Below are 17,649 nucleotides of genomic sequence, written 5' to 3'. Positions count from 1 at the left end.
AAATTAAAATACACTGTGCAATTAATACAATGTAGACAGTAACAGGCAGACTTTTCCACTGAGGTTGACAGTTGTGCAAATAACAAAACATTTGTGCAAATCTCAAATAAAACATTCAAGTCAATTTGTCACAAAATAAGCTATATAAAAATCTTTTTTTTTTTTTTTTTAAATCGATATAAACGATATTGTCTCGTACCATATCGCGTTTGAAAATATATCGATATATATTAAAATCTCGATATATTGCCCAGCCCTAGTCATTGTCTTGATCTTAGCTGCCAAAGTGTCTGTTGCCTAGCGACAGGTGTTACATTGGTTCATTTCAAGTGGATAAACACCAAAAGAAGAAAGGTCAAATTTGTGTGAATTGTTTCTGATCACAACTTTTGGCTGATTGACTTCTTTTGGTCGACTTTTTTTGTCTATTGATGGATTATAGAAGGGACAGGACTAAATAAGCGTTCTGCTTCCTCCTGTTCCCTCTCGAACACATTGTTTTGCTGTGTGTTTTATTTTTGAATGAGACTGTTAAATTGTTTTGCTTTTTTAAAAATATTTTGATGCTTTTAATTTGATTGGGTTTTGTTGTGTTCGAGACAAAGCCAATAAAATAAAAAAAAATAAATACAAAATTATTGTAAGTCTTGAAAGTAAAAAAAAAAAAAAAGAAGAATTCGATCCTTGGGCACGAACAAACGAAAAGTAAATGGGGGAACAAAATCAACGGTAGTCCATCTTCACTAAGCCACACAGTGTGAATTCAGATGAAACAAATGGAAAGCGAAGGCTGAATGATGTCTTTGCAGGAACTGCGTGTCTTTAGTAGGTGCATCGAATTTGTTCTTTGTTCTCAGTTATTCAAGGGTGGCGGTGCCCAACAGGACTATTTTAACTTTACATAAACTTGGAGCATTGTTTACACTTTTTGTCTGTCACTACTAATTTCAGCAAGAGCTTTGTGGAACAGTTGCACCAATTATCAGCTCGCTCAGCGTGTTTGCAAGACAGAGCTTTACACAGACGCCTCACAACAACTGCATATTTTTAAGCCGTGCTCTTGACAGCACTTACCAGCCTCATCCATGCTCCTAGTGCTTACTAGGTGGGCAGGAGTAACAATACATGTGTACCGAGTAGTTCTCACCATAGCTCTGGAGTCACCTGTTATTGTCAGTGAGGTAGATGCCCTCAGCATTCACAAAATATATATTTGAATACCGTATTTTCTGGACTATAAGCCGCTACTTTTTTCATAGGTTTTTAACCATGCAGTTTATACAAAGGTGCAGCTATTCCAGTGGCGGAGCCAGAATGTAGCTAATGGGTGGGCCTGCAAAAATTTGGGTGGGCCTGATTTTTTAGAAGTTCAGATGTGCGTACAAATAATATTGTGTAAAAAAATCCGGGAAGTTCGTTTTTATATTTTTTTATTTTATATTCTAAATGTTAACAAGAAAATAGTTACACAGTTACACTTTTAAGGCAGACACAATGGTAACTGATCATGAATTATTATGAATTTTTTTTTTTTTTTTTTTTTTCATGAATCTTACTGGGTGGGCAAGCTGTCAATATGGGTGGGCCTGTGCCCATCCAGGCCCACCCATAGATCCGCCCCTGAGCTATTCTGTGGATTTTTCTTCCACAGCTCGGGGCGCTCTAACCGGAATTAGAATCAAAACTAAGACAAAATAAATGCAAAGAAGAATACGCTACTTCTTCTTTAGCAGATAGAAGTAGAAGCAGATTTCAAACAGATAAATAGATAAATTCTGTCCTGTTTTAATCAGCAAAGTTGCTGCCATGTTAACCCTTGTGCTGTCTTCAGGTCAGGGAAGAAAGAAAGAAAGAAAGAAAGAAAGAAAGAAAGAAAGAAAGAAAGAAAGAAAGAAAGAAAGAAAGAAAGAAAGAAAGAAAGAAAGAAAGAAAGAAAGAAAGAAAGAAAGAAAGAAAGAAAGAAAGAAAGAAAGAAAGAAAGAAAGAAAGAAAGAAAGAAAGAAAAGTAGGAAAGGAAGGACGGAAGGAAGGAAGGAAAGAATGTACAAGGGGAGAAAAGAAAGAATAAGGGAGGAAAGAAAGCAGGAAGGGAGTAAGGAAGGGAGGGAGGGAGGAAGGAAGGAAGGAAGGAAGGAAGGAAGGAAGGAAGGAAGGAAGGAAGGAAGGAAGGAAGGAAGGAAGGAAGGAAGGAAGGAATGTACAAGGGGAGAAAAGAAGGAATGAAGGGAGAAAAGAAAGCAGGAAATGAGTAAAGAAGGAAAAAAGGAAGGGAGTAAAGAAGGAAGGAAAAAGGAAGGAGAGAGCAGGAGGAAAGAAGGAATGGAGGAAGGGAGAAAAGAAAGGAGGAAAGGAGTAAAGAAGGAAAGGAGAATCAGGTCATTTTGACCCAAACACAGTACAAGGGTTAAAAGACACTGTTAGGAAAGGATCTATTTAGGTACAAACATGTACATCATTTACAGTTCAAAATCCTTCTGTACATGCAGTAAATATCTAATCTAAAAACATAAATATCTGCGGCTTGCATATCTATTTTTTTTTTAAATAGAGCGGGTGCGGCCTTTATGCAGGTGCGGCTTATAGTCCAGAAAATACGGTGCATTTGTCTTGATGTCCAAATAAATAAAAGAAAGAGAGAGAGATAACCTTTTAGTTTAAATTACAACACATCATCTAACTGTAGTATGTATGTTTTGAATAGCAATCATGATTTTGCAAATTGCAGCCATATGGTGCCTTCATAGCATAACTGTAACTAGGAAGCAAACCTTCCAATGATTTGACAGTGAAATGGGGATGCAGGATCTCGTCAGCCCCCCCCCATCATGAATATGGTCATTACCTTTACTGGGAAACATCCCAGTAATTCTGAAATGTGTTGAATTGATTTTTTTTTTTTTCAAGTCTTGCAAAGGCTTGCAAAGCGAGGGCAAATGGTACAAACAATTAGTATTCAGCATCAGCCGTGTTGAAACATGTTGAAACAGAGTGAAATGTCACCATCGAGCAGTTATGATCAACGCAGCATAAAACCTAATTCTTCACTATTACTAGATTTCTCTTTAGTGAAAAGGAGTCTTAACTTGAAAGCAACAGTCTTTATTTATCCTACGGTTTAATTTCTGGTTCTTACTTCCCGTCACTAAAGCGGGACTGAAACCAGAATAATTAGAAAGCTTGCTCAGCGCTTTCTCATTTTGAGAATTCAAATAGAAGAATTCAGTTGTCTGTTTTTGGCTCCTGGGTGTTTGTTGTTCATAAGGTGGAGTATTAAAAGAGAATAACCGCCTTGCTGGATAACATGCCTGGGTATTCTCCACATCACTAATACTTGGCAGGCCACTCAGGGACATTAACTAAAACATTAAGCAGATATATTATTATATATTATAAAAACAATTATAACAGTATTTTTGAAAAGAATGGCAATGTATAATAGAATTTTATATGGATATTTACAATAAACTAGTATTTAAAGGAGCATGAGGCAAGAATAAGAAATGAGACTCATTAGCGCCACAACGGCCGTCGGGGTTCCCGCAGTCAACAGCGAAGCCGGCACGGGAGCGACTCCTTACTTCGTTGCGGCTAACGCTATTTAGCATGTTAGGCCACTCCAACTCCTTGGTAATCTCATGTGATTTTCAAATCAAGCTCTAAATATGACTTACAATGTTATCTTACCTGGTCAGTAGGAAATGAGCCATGTCAGCATCTGTTTTCAGTCCCAATTCAAGTTGAAGCTGCCTCCATGACTCAAACGCGTATCCAATGTTTACTCGTGTGCCTGCCCGTTTTTGCTGGTAATTTCTTTTTGACTCGCGACTTGTCTCTGATAAAGGCTTCGTTTTCTTCTTGGTAGCACTTTTTAGTGGGCATTGAGTGGCGCTGGGTCGTTTGCAGGCTGTGGAAGAATCCATGTCTACCCAAACAGAAGTTTGGATACACCGAAATTCGGGCCCAGAATTGCAGCACATTTTGCAGCACACAGCCTGTTCAAGGCAACGGAGAGATACACTAGAGGGCTCATTCTTTTTGATTTGGAACGCTTCATCTGACATTATTACTAGAAAACTTAAAACGTATACGAATTTTTTTCATAAATGCTGCCTCATGCTCCTTTAAAAAAAAAAAAAAAAAAAAGTTTTTGTCTGGAAAAAACTAACAAAAATGAAATAGTCATAGAATGAAAGAAAAACTAACTGTATGCAACTATCTACTGTCAGCCGGTTCTCTCCTGCTGTCTGTACTCTCATATAGTGTGTTTTAATACAATAACATTTTCAATAAAGCTAATCCATTTTTATTTATTTTTTTTTTTCCCTTGTCTGCACAGATATTAATGATTGATACCATGACGGTAGAAACCAAAAGTATATATATGTGCATTATTACTATATTTAATATATATACATATATATACACATTTTTTTTTTTTTTTTTTTTGAGGTTGTCCATCGTGTCCGATGATGACGGTCCTTCTCTATTATTTGTGAGTCCTCATGTGACTGCGTAGTCCAATCTGTGCTTTACACGTTCTGCCACAGACTGGACAGACGTGAGCACTGACTGGGGGTGTGGTTGTGGGTCTGGCTTCATGTCTTCTCTGGCGCTTCTTGGTCCGTCGATCACCTATGTCCTCCTCAAGCTTATGCACTCCTTGATGGAGGAGCTGCCGCCAGATGGAGCGTTGAGCGGCAGTGTCCTCCAGCTGGGTCGGGTTCAGGCCGCACTTCTTTATGGCAGTCTTTAACTGGTCTTTGTATCGCTTTTTTGGGCCTCCTGCCAAACGACGTCCATGATGGAGCTGGCCATAGAGCACCTTACGTGGAAGGCGCTCTTCTGGCATTCGTATGATGTGGCCTAGCCAGCGGAGTTGGTGCTGCGTGACTGTAGCCTCCACACTGATGCAGTTGGTCTTGCAGAGTATCTCGGTGTGGGGGACTCTGTCCTTCCAGGATATCCCAAGGATGCATTGTAAGCACCTGATGTGGAAAGCCTCAAGCATCCTGAGGTGGCGGCTATACAGGGTCCACGCTTCACAGGTGTAGAGCAGGGTTGTCAAGACAACAGCCAGATAAACTGCTACCTTAGTATGGAGTTTAAGGTCCTTGTTCAGGAACACCCTTCTCCTGAGTCTGCCAAAGGAAGATGAGGCCTGTTTGATCCGGTTTTGGATCTCTCTGTCGATGCTGCAGTCGTCAGAGAGAAAGCTGCCCAAGTATTTAAATGATTCCACTGTTGCAAGTGGCATATTGGAGATGGTAAAGGTTGGGGGATGGGATGGAGGAATGGATGCCCACTGGCATATAACCTCGGTCTTCGCCACGTTGACAGAGAGGCCCAGCCTCGCATAGGCACTTGCTGCGGCTGCAAGGGTAGCCTGCAGTGCCTCCGGTGTATGGGCCACAACTGCACAGTCATCTGCGTATTGCAGTTCAATGACTTGCTCAGATGTAAGTTTTGTGACTGCTTGAAGCCTTCTGATGTTAAACAGGTTACCATCGAGTCGGAAGTCCACAGTTACTCCACTGTCCCTCTGAATCTTCTCATGGAGCAAGAGTGTCACACACAGGAGAAAGACATTAAAAAGGACTGGAGCGAGGACACATCCTTGGTGCACACCAGTGCATACCTTGAATGGTTCCGATTCCTGGCCACCGATAGTCACACGTGACGTCATCCCTTCATGAAACTGCCTAAGGAGGTTGGCAAACTTCCGCGGACAGCACTTTGTATAATATAATATTGATAAATTATTAAGTTTTGATGTCCTGCCAATGGAGGCCCAAATCCTCCATGGCAGGACCCTTCCATACCGCATTCTCACCGACACAGACACACAATCACGCACCGTTTCCCCCTCCCCGGGGGGGTCCAGAACCGCCAGAAGGCACCCCAGGCTGCACGGCGAGACCCGCCAGGCCCAGGTGTCCCGACCCACCTATCCCAGGCCGGCGAGGGAACGCGGGTGATGTGGGACCCCCTCCCGCCCCTGGTGTTGAGTGCATGTGATTAATGCCATAAAAACAGGGAGGGGGAGGGCCAAGTATCGATTGACACCGACCCCCCCCCCCTCCCGAACTACGTGTCCTTGTCAAATGTATTTATTAAGTGTTGAATGTGCAGTGTCTATTTTGCTCTTAAAACCGTGAGGCGGGGAGTGCCGGGCCACGCGGGACATAGCCCCCCACGACCCGGACCCCCCGCCCTTCGCCTATGTGCGTATGAATCGTGTAGGGGGGGAAGGAGGGGGAGCGGAGGCCGAAGCCAGGAAGCAGGACCAGCAAAGCCGGCCCTGATAAGACACCCGCGTCCCCCCACCGGCCATCCGACGGGGGCCGGCCCTCCGAGCCGGGCCAGGGCCCCACCGTACCTCCACGGGCACCCCTGGCGCCGCCGGAGCCCCCAGACAGAGGGGGAAACGGTCCAACATCCTCCCATTCATACTGACAACATAAGACATAGACACCTGGGAATGGTGCCACCCCGCCGCCGCGCCCGCCCGTGCATTTTTCTAATTTTTCTTCCCTGCTTGTGTCTTCAAACAGCAGGAGTCAGAAAATGCAGCTGAAATATCGCTTCATCCCTTAAGACCACGCGTTTACGAGTGCTCATGAACCGGCAAAGGCAGTAATTACTTGACGGTGTCTGTGTGCAGAGCTTTGATGTGATGCAACGCCACACCTATGGATAGGACGTTTTTTTTTCCCTTTCAGATCACTTGATAACATGTATTTTCCCTTATATGTAGAAACTTTAACAACAAACCACAATTACTTCCTGGGCAAGACTTTGTCTGTTCTGTCGGCTTCAGGCACAGAAAGGAAAACCTTGCACTTTCAGTTTAATTCAGTTATGTTCAATTCAGTAATCCGTGGAGGGAAATTATGTATCGCTGTAATTGTCAGTAGTCAAGTCTGTATAAAGAGTCATTGTTGTATGTTACTGCTGTGGGCAGCAGTCTGTGTCGTTGCAGATCTGAAGAAACTCAGTGATTGAATGAAAAGGATGCTCAGGGTTGTGCATTAGCTTTTCTTTTCGTGACATATTCTTCTTTGCACAATCACATCTACATGCTCCAGAGCAGAGCCAGCCTTCGATATCAGTTTAAGCTTTTTTTGTTTTTCCCCATAAGTCTCTGGTTTTGAAGGTTTTGCTCTCCCAAACAAATGATTGCAGAAGGAAACACTCTCCACCACAGACTTAGAAGATATTCAACATCTTGCTCTAAACTTCCCTCATCTGAGTATTTTTAGAGAGGACAGGACTCAAATCGTTAGTCTCAAACAAGTCAAGTGTCCATAATCCAGGAGACTGGAGGCATCCATCTGTGGGTTCTGCAGTTTCTTACATGGTAATGAGGCAAATTGTGTTAAATGCCCTGGAGAAATTGAACATGATCCACCCAGCGCTGCCTGCTTTGTCTAGGCGACGGTGGACACAAGGCCTCCTGTCACTGAAAATAAAGGAAGTACTAATTCTTCTACCCTTCACACACACACACACACACACACACATACACACACGCACACACATCATAAAAGCACTTTAAGTATGTTCCTGCCATGTGTGAATGGGCAATGAAATTTTGAAGAGCCCTCCCCACCATAGGGTAAAATGAAAAGAAGCCGTATAAGTGCAAACCATTTACATTTGCTACCCATGGGCAGAATCATAACACAAACGGAAAGAAAAATGGAATTTATCCAATCTCTAACCTTGTCCTGGCATTGCCAAGGAGAAATTAGAGTGTCAGGAAGAAAAATGGTAGTCCTGTACATCAGCATGCTAACAAAGTGCAGGCTGGAGCCGAGTCGAGTGCCGTAAAAATACTAACACTGGTAAAAAAAGCATCACAGAGATGCTGCACTAATACTATTGTTTACACCCAGTGATGATTGTCATCAGTGTTGTGCTAGTTACTGAAAAATAGTAACTAGTTACCGTTACTAGTTACTTCATTAAAAAAAGTAACTCAGTTATAGGGGTGTAACGATACACTAATCTCACGATACGGTACGATACACGATATTGAGGTCACGATAACGATACGATATTATAGCAGTATTTTTTTAACAACCTTGAATGAGGAACATATGACTGGAAACAATGGTCTTTTATTTGAAAGACACAAAATACAAAACAATGCTGTGCATTTGCCCTATTGTTACAGTTTGTTTAAGTTTTAAAGAGAAAGCCAGGCCAATCATTTTCTACAAACTGAACTAAAAGTAAATGTCAGGTTTGCATTATGCATCTTCAGTTTCATACATTCATTCAGTTTCAAGTAAAAATATTTTGCCACAAACTGAATAGTTTCTCTCATGTATTATTTGACTTTTTTCTTTCTAATTTAACAACTAAAATTAAATAAATAAAAGTAAATAAATACATACAATTTTACATCATGAAAAAGATTGATTCATGCTCACCTTATAAGTGTAAGAGGAGATTTATTTTTGTTAAGAAGGTTATTTTGGTAATTCAGGGTTCATTATTTTATAAATATATTCTTTATATTCTGATATAAATCAGGGACTATAATGACACTAGTCAGTTTATCTGTAGTGATTAGTCTGTTTTAGATTGGGCGGAGTGATACGCCACAGTACGGCACTAGGTGCTGTGTTGATGTTCTAAAATCCTACACTGTTGAGGGACATTAAAGTACACTGGAACTCAGCAGAAGTTGCCCGCGTGTTTATCCTACTCACCACCCAAGTAAGGTTTAATTTAATAAGGTAAGGCTTAACCAGCCTTACATTAGTAAAGGTTCAGAGCTCAAAATGGGACTAGTTTCTTCTGAGCGGAGTAAGATTTTGGTCCGCGGGTCGAGATGCGGTCGCGGTCGAGATGCGCGTTTCTAGTCAACACAATAGATTAATATTAATAACCCAATATATATTGTGACGTTTTTGTATCGCGAAATTTCGTGGCACGATATATTGTTACACCCCTACTCAGTTACTTGGACCAAAAAGTAATGTGTTACTATGAAAAGGAACTATTGAGTTACTTTAAATAAAAACATTTTTTTAAATGCTCCCATTAATCCCCTCTAGCCTTCATTTCAGCAGGTACTGTATGGATTTGCATTGTGCCTTGTGTTCTGCATTCTGATTGGCTAAACAGTCTCCCCGCTTCTTCACTTCCTGTATCAATAACGTTGGTTGCTTAGCAACAAGCTGAGAACGACCAATGAACTTCAGCAGCAGCTCAAGAACAGGACTCTTTGATGAATCGTTCATTACAGTCTCAAATATAACCAATGGTAGCATGTCGGTTTATAAGAATCTTTTTGCCCAGAAGAAAAAACAGCGACAAAATGACCCATAACTATTTTCTTCTATCGAAAAAAACACACCTGCACCGCGGCTTTAGGAGAAAAAGACGCTACAGGGTCGGGAGGCAGCGGCTCAGAAGAACATTGGAATACGTGCGAGGCGGTGCTGATCTCCGCAATTTGAAGCCTTCTATAATAATTGTAAAAAGAATTTCACTTATCACGGGTTCTTTTTGGAACGTAACCGCTGCGAAAAACCAGGGATTACTGTAATGACAATATCTCCACGTTGCGAAACTCGCCTTCTCTTGGCTCATGACCGTCATGTTTTTGAAAGCTCACACACTACGTTTCCTCTGGTCTCCGCGTGCGGGGAAAAAAGGCTTCACTGTAGCCAGAAATAACGGAGTAACGCACCGTTTGGTAACGGTAACTGCGTTACTGAATTTAAAAAGTAATGCATTAGAGTATTGGTTACCGCAAAACTAACGGCGTTACTGTAACGCGTTACTAAATAACGCGCTAGTCCCAACACTGATTGTCATTTTCAAACAATATGCATATGACAAAGATATAATAAAAAAAAAATGGCAACTGATTCACTTCTCGATAGTAATGGCTCATCATCGGTATTAAAAGGACAAGTGCTAAAAGCTGGAGAAGTTGTCCACCAAAACTACAAGCTTTTATTTGAGAATAAGTGCATACATACTGTACCATTGAGCGTTCCGGTAATCACCAACAGGCTCGCTCATTAGCGCCGTGATCGTTTCTGTATTAAGTGCATTGATATGTTTGATTATGGGATACAGTAAACACAGTTCTCTTTGTGACAGAATGCTGCATTGAAACACAGATGCTGCAGTAACATGAGCCATATGGACCTGTGAGACTGCTGGGTCACTTCCAGCGCTCCTCTGACTCATTTAAAAGAACACAATACCCAGTCTCAGCACTCCAGCAACATTAGGAATATCATTCGCTAAACATCTTTGAACCTGTTGACCCTATTTGCGGCAGATCAGCCTCCAGCGCTTTTCCTCCACGGCAACGAGGGGCTTTTTTTGTGACCCTGCCATCACTTTTGTCTAGAAGGCAGTTTCAAACAGTTCCTCAAGGTCTGCCCAGTACTTTTTAATGTTCCCATTTTTTATCTCCTCAGAGTTTTCCCACATTCTGTGACCTTTTAAATCATTTGCTCTCAAACATGTTTTCCTTGTTACACCCCCGATGCCTTGTCCCCCAGTATGGCATCGTAGTAGCACACCTGGGTCAAAAAATACATTACGGACACTTCTTTTAGCATTCTCATACTTCAGTTGTTAATGGGTTTCAAATTGAACCTTGGACATTTGTCAGTGTAGGTATTTAAATAAATACATAAAAAATAAATAACTTTAATAAAGAGCTTTTTCTTTTTGAGAGAAGGTTTCTTTGTTGTCATTCTCAGATATACTCGCATGTATTTATTCTCATTCACTCTGCTTTCACACTAATATTCTGCAGAAAATGTTCACGTATGTTCATATCGGCTTTAAAGAATCCCAAAATGTTCCAAAATAAAAAATAAACCTCTAGATTGAGATAGCGATATACAGAACTGTCTCCGAAAATTAGAATATTGTAAAGTCCTTTATTTTCTGTAATGCAAAAATGTCATACATTCTGGATTCATTACAAATCAACTGAAATATTGCAAGCATTTTATTATTTTAATATTGCTGGTCATGGCTTACAGTTTAAGAAAACTCAAATATCCTATCTCAAAAAATTCGAATATTCTGGGAATCTTAATCTTAAACTGTAAGCCATAATCAGCAATATTAAAATAATAAAAGGCTTGCAATATTTCAGTTGATTTGTAATGAATCCAGAATGTATGACATTTTTGTTTTTTTAATTGCATTACAGAAAATAAAGAACTTTATCACAATATTCTAATTTTATGAGACAGTCCTGTATGTTCCCATACATCAATATTTTTTTAAATGTACTGAGTAAAACTCAAGTGGAATAAAAGCAAATGAGACGTATCCTGGATCTTAGTCGTTGAAATGTGCTCCAAGTGAGGTCACATTTTTAAATCACAGCTACTTTGTGGTATTTTTGTCTTTGATTACAATAACAAAAGCAAAAAGTGCATCTCTTTAGTCAATTACTACCAAAAAACTGGAAGAAATATGCACAAAGGGATTCAAAAGTAAATAATATTTTAATATTGGGACATTTGTTGTGTCTAACAGCCTTTACTTCGTTCGGTGGTGGTCTGTGAGTTGTAGAATCTTCTGAGTCCTCTGTCTATCAAAGCAAACATCTGTAAGTGATGGGCTGGAGTTGAAGGGCAGCCCATAACGACAGGGGTCACTCAGAAAAATCAACACCCGATGGTAAACCAATAGGACAGAAGAAGAAAAAACAAGAAGGAAGTCGCTTTTCTACTATTGATTGATTACGGTGATAAATTTTACAAGCGCTCAAGCCTTCTGATTTTTATAGAGCCTCAGTTCAGTGTGCCATGCATCTGCACATTTTATGACAAATGCAATATCTCCTGCTCATCATTGTGGTCTTAATGCTTCAGTGGTTTGGATACCGCTGACCGCCTGCTAACAAAAGCACTGATTAGATCTCTGTTACTGCCTGTGCTGCTGGTCCTTGTGGTCGTTTTTAATCTGGGGTTGGAAAACATTTGCTCATCCGTGCACCTTTGACATGGTGGAATTGGCAGAGTGGTCTCAAATGAGACTTATTTATATCCACTGTGGAATTGTTTACATTAAGCCTGTCTTGGATGTTGAATAAAAATATAGCTCAATAGAAGGGCTGTTCAATTTAAGACTGAAATCTCAAGAGAAGATACTGTAGGTGTCAGGCCCAAGGAATGAATGAATGAATGAATGAATGAATGAATGAATGAATGAATGAATGAATGAATGAATTGTTTATTTCGGTTACATTACATTATTTGCAATTCAAACTGTGTGTGTGTGTAAATGACAAAACACTTTCATACAAGTTTACACTCATCAGTTTCACACAAAAAATAATAATAAACTCTGTAACCGAAAAAGGAATAGGCTGAAGCCAAAGCTTATATTTGCCTACCCTGTACTTTCCAACAGAAAACCCAGATTATCTGCAATATGAAAAGAAACAAAAAGAGAAATTTCCCTTTAAATTGTTCTGCTTAACCAAATTATACTCCAATCATTTAGCATTGTAATCCTTAATTATTTTACTTTTCAATATTTTTTTTTAAATTCAACAGAGATTTACACAGTTTCACTTCATCACTAAGTTGATTCCATAATTTGACTCCCAAAAATGAAACACATCTATATTTAACATTAGTCCTCACACGACAAGGAAGCTGGTGCTGAATGTTTGGGGGGAAGCTGTTGGATTTATTTGAGTTGTCAAAGTGACGGGAGACTGACAGGAGTCTCAGTTGTGTGATGCCTTACTTCCAGCAGCATCTATTTATTTATTCATTCATTCATCTCCATCTCATTCAGCAACTGAATGATATGACGGCGGCACACAGAGCACCAGACGGACCCGAGAGTCTCTAAAATAATTGGTCCCTGCAGATTCCCCTCTTGCTCTCTGAGAGTTTACAGGAGAGGAACAAAATAAGAGAAAGGGATTGTATTGAGGGGCAAGGCTGCAGGAGATGTGCTTCATTAAGTGGAAAAAAAACAAAAGTAGCAACAAGTTGTTGGAGGTGGACCGGTGCAGAACAGGACAACAACGGGGGAAGATTTTCTTCTCTGTCCATTACCGTTTAAATTCCCCCAAATAATTGACTTGACACAGAAACAAATTCAATCTCAAGTCGGCTTTATTTATGTGGCACAACAAAGAAACCAAAGCGCTTTACAGAGAAAAGCATGGAAATGAAATTAATTGTCAAAAAAAAAGAAACAATCCTTAAAATATGAATAGCATTAAAAGCCTGTGTTTTTCTAACTATAATTACACACTAAGTGTGGGAAAATGAGCATTGCCTTTATTCTCAAAAATATTAAATCTGAAAAATGTAGTGGCTGGTGTTTCCAATGTACGCCTGGAGCTGTCTGTCAGAAATTTCAGCAAACAGATATTTTTTAAATAATTATTTATCCTTAATTGCCTTTTAAATGGCTTCTCATTTTTTATGCTGCCAGTGTAGTATAAGCTAACTAATAAATAATTGACTTAACCCTAATTAAAAACAACTTGCATTCATTAGAAATTAATACAGAGCCAGAAATAATTTTTTTTAAACTAGTTATTCCCCTTATTCCCCAAGCAAAAATTGAAAATAAAAAGTATGTCATGTTCACCACAGAAAAAGGTTGAAACAGTGCAACTAACTTCTGATAATCACCCACTTTTACAAATTCCAAGCTTGTGCATTGACTCCATGTCAGCTTTGAGCTGTGTGAGGGATGTTAGTGATCTGTTTGCTGCTGTGATTGTGAGCTTTATAACACGTCATTGGGTGTGGTGACCCTTCCCTGTCAACTCAGGTGTTGGAACATAATCTTACAGATACCACAAAACTGATAATTAGTTGGACATATACACAATTGCAACACGGTTAAATAGGGCCACACCCATCATAATTGTTGTTGGGGCTAAATTGGGCTTAAAATCCTCTGGTGTGTATCGACCCTTGATAAGTCTGTCTAGAGAGCACTCATGGTTACGTCTCCACTGTCATTTGTGCTCTACATGAACGACTGTTGGAGCAAATCTGAATCAAGACTGAATCAAATTGTCACGGTTTGGTAAATTGTAAAGTGGAATCAGGACCCAAATGTAGGAGAGGAGGCGGCAGTTAAGTTGAAAATTAATTTATTTAAACAAAAAGTGTTGCCAGGCAGGGTTACCAGCAGTATAACCTAAAGGAAGTACACTCAGGACAACCCCAAAAAACCCAGAAACCCACACACGAAAGCTAAACATAAAGAACCCAAGGCAAGAAAGCTGGAAAACTACAGGAACCAAACAGTACGGACCATAGACATATATACGTAGACGCCTCATGACATGCTGGAACGTAATCCAGCGTCGCCTCCATATTGGATGGGTCTCCTCACTCCAGGCAAAATTAACTACACTGGAGTTACAGAGTTACAGTTACAGCCAGCACACGCAAGAAGCTGCAAAACGGTTCTTTTTCAAGGGTTTTAGCTCCCCAGCCCCAGTTGCAAACCTAACAGGGTAGTATAAGACCCTGGAATGACCTGGATTTATTTTTATAAATATATTTATTGAGGGCAATAAGAGAAAAAAAAAAGATTTACAATAACAATAGAAATATTAATATTTTGCCCTTTTTTAACTTTTCAAAACAATAATTAAATAAAAATAAATAAATAATATTAGAAAGAAAGAAAGAGAGAAAGAAAGAAAGAAAATAAATACAGCACACCCCTCTCCCCTTCAAATAAATTCAAATGAACAATCAAACTTGTTTCTTTATTAAAATATAAAATTAATTAATTTATACATTTATCAATATGCCATACCATATGTCTTTGTTAAAGAGCATAATACAAAGTCTTTCAGCATAAAAGTACGTATTTTTAATGTGTGACAGCGTCCTGTATCATAACTAAATCTCTGCCGTTTGTAACAAACCAAACCGTGTGAAAATCGGGTAAAAATTCGGGGAGTTATGGATGATTGTAGTCGGGGATAAAACCTTTTTCAGTAGAAATAAATGTACTGGGGGTGCAATGGAGACCCATCCAAGATGGCGGCCGCGCTGAACGTCAGTTCCAATAGGCAGCATCAGTCTATGAGGCGTCTACGTATATATATCTATGGTACAGACAAGCAGGGGGGAAAGGGAAAGACAAGACATACTCACAAGACTGACAAGACACAGATGCAAACAATCAGGGCAGATGGGAACAAGGATAGTCCAATTTGTAACTAAACACAAGGACACAGACTTTCAAAATAAAACAGGGATGAAAATAAAGCCCAAACCATGACAGACAGACTGTTATTGTCAGGACCGTGAACAGGCCATGGCCCTTTTCTGCTCAGTGTTATTACGTGGTGTAACAGCATTTGCAGCTCAATGTTTCCAAGATAAAAAAAAGTCTAGATTTACATTTTAAATCCATCACCACTGAACCGACTTCCAGTAATGGGTACAGATGTGTAGATTGAAAGTAAGTACAACTAACTTAGGACTTGAACGACAAATTGACTTTTGATGCTAGCGTTGACTTTTGATGCTAGTTCAAGTTTATTTATAAAGCACTTTATAAACACTAACAGCTGACCAAAGTGCTGGACAAGTGAAAGAAAAAAATAAAAACAGGACAATGTAAAATGTAAAACACATAAATGAAATACAACAATCATGGCAAAGTTAAAAGCTAGTGAGTAAAAATGAGTTTGAAGATTAAATTTAAAAATATCCATAGAAGGAGCCAGGTGTATGTGCTAGCGTTGACTCCATCTGTAAAAAAAAGGCCACTCAAACGGGTTAGATATTGAATTCTTTTGATATTTTAGGCTTTTTACATTGAATCCATTTTAACTGTTGCAGTTTTGATCTGCTCATTTGGTAACTTTAGAGAGAGAAACAAAACCTTGGTCTGAAAAATGTTCATCTTCATCTGAGCTAATCTCAGTTATTGAGCAAGATGTGTGAGATCAGAGCCATTCAAAGGGAAAAGTCAATTTCTTTTCCGGATAAATCATCCACTCCCCTTGCACTTGGGGATATACATTCACCAGCCACGGTGAATATTTTATATTAGGTATACCAGGTATATTTTCCTTCAGCAAGTCCAGTCTGACAGACACATTTGATGTAATTTGCTACTGTATATCAGCTGTGGACTTTCTGAAGAAGCTGTAGGTCAAATTTTAATATTGTTTATGAATTCATTTCATTCGGACATACAGTATCTGAGATTAATAATAATTATGCTGTGTATGTGTTTTTATGTACCTTTTTTAGTGTTTTATGTGATTGTCCATTTGTTATGATCACTGTTGTGAACCAAAGTGCCTCAAGGGGACGTTAAAGAACCAATCCAATACTCACAGCAGCGCTTCCTTCACTACTCTTCCTCCACACTGCTGTCCTCTGTACAAAACACAGCTATGAGATGTGGAATGTGTCCAGTGAGCATCATCCTTCATGTGCCTTCATCAGTCGTGCTTTTGCTGAGTTTATGTGATGTGGGGAAGTTTGGACGCAGTGTGAGATTACCTGCTCACTAGGGATGGGCGGTATGGACTAAAAAATGTATCACGATAATTTCTGGCATTTATCCTGATAACGATAAAAATGACGATTAAAAAAAAAAAAAAATACCAATTCAACTCCACCTTTTTAACTATAAATCTATCACCACATTCAGTCTTTGGAGCCCCCAAAACAAGTTTTCTTAGCTTATAAAATCACAAAGTAGAAAACAATACAACTTGATAAATAAAGAAACAGGACAAATAAATAAAAGTTCACTGAAAATAAAATCCAATCAGTGATGACTTCATCTAATATAAATAAAATGTGCAAATTAACCTGTGGTTGGAACATGCCACAAATTAGATACTATTGCAATTTTTTTTCCTAATAGTCAAACGATATATCAAAATGTAACAACCATTTCCTTCTGTTTTTGCAGACTCTGCATATAATAGATGATGTTTGCTCCTCGTCACTTTTTTAAAATCCAAACCAGTTCCAGATAACGGAGCTGGAGCCTCATTTAACAACGAGCTCCTCGCTCTCAGATCCGCCATGTTTGTTACACAAAAACATCATCAACGGGAATTTATCGTTTTTACCGCGAGATGACAAATTCTTACCGTGGGGAATTTTTTTGACGGTTTATCATGCACGGTAAAATATCGCCCATTCCTACTGCTCACCAGCCCAGAACTAGGATGAAATGAATGTACGGTAATGTTAGAAGTTTGTTGGGTTCTATTCATTTATGTTGTTCTGTTTTTGTTTTTTAGCTGTAAAAACAAGCTGTATGCAGAAAAGCTACCAAACACCAGCATCATTATCCCATTCCATAACGAGGGCTGGTCGTCGCTGCTCAGGACGGTCCACAGCGTTCTCAACCGCTCTCCCCCAGAGCTCATCGCCGAGATCATCCTGGTGGACGACTACAGCGACAAAGGTACGTGCACAAAACATACCTATGTCAGTGGACACATACACATTAATCACTTCCATTAAAGCAGCTGCACTTAGGGGGATTGAAGTGTTGTTTCGTCTTTATTCACACAAACAGCTGCTCACACACACAAACCACTGAGTCACGTCTTTGCCGGGATTGTTAACTGTTGCACAAATAATGAGCCTCAGTCTGCCTCTGCAGAGGCTTAGATATCTT

At 39.6% G+C, this 17,649-nt stretch overlaps 1 protein-coding gene across 1 annotated transcript in view; it reads left to right on the top strand.

Moving 5' to 3' along the window:
* Positions 1 to 17,649, top strand: part of LOC133460071 (polypeptide N-acetylgalactosaminyltransferase 10-like) — a 175,248-nt gene that overhangs the window by 50,624 nt on the left and 106,975 nt on the right. The window contains exon 4 of the mRNA XM_061740584.1: positions 17,267 to 17,433. Coding sequence (XP_061596568.1) covers positions 17,267 to 17,433 — 167 coding nt within the window. The remainder of the gene's footprint in view (positions 1 to 17,266; positions 17,434 to 17,649) is intronic.

Source organism: Cololabis saira, chromosome 14 (assembly GCF_033807715.1).
Source record: "Cololabis saira isolate AMF1-May2022 chromosome 14, fColSai1.1, whole genome shotgun sequence".
NCBI classification, from domain to species: domain Eukaryota; kingdom Metazoa; phylum Chordata; class Actinopteri; order Beloniformes; family Belonidae; genus Cololabis; species Cololabis saira.
This window is presented reverse-complemented; position numbering and strand designations above follow the sequence as displayed.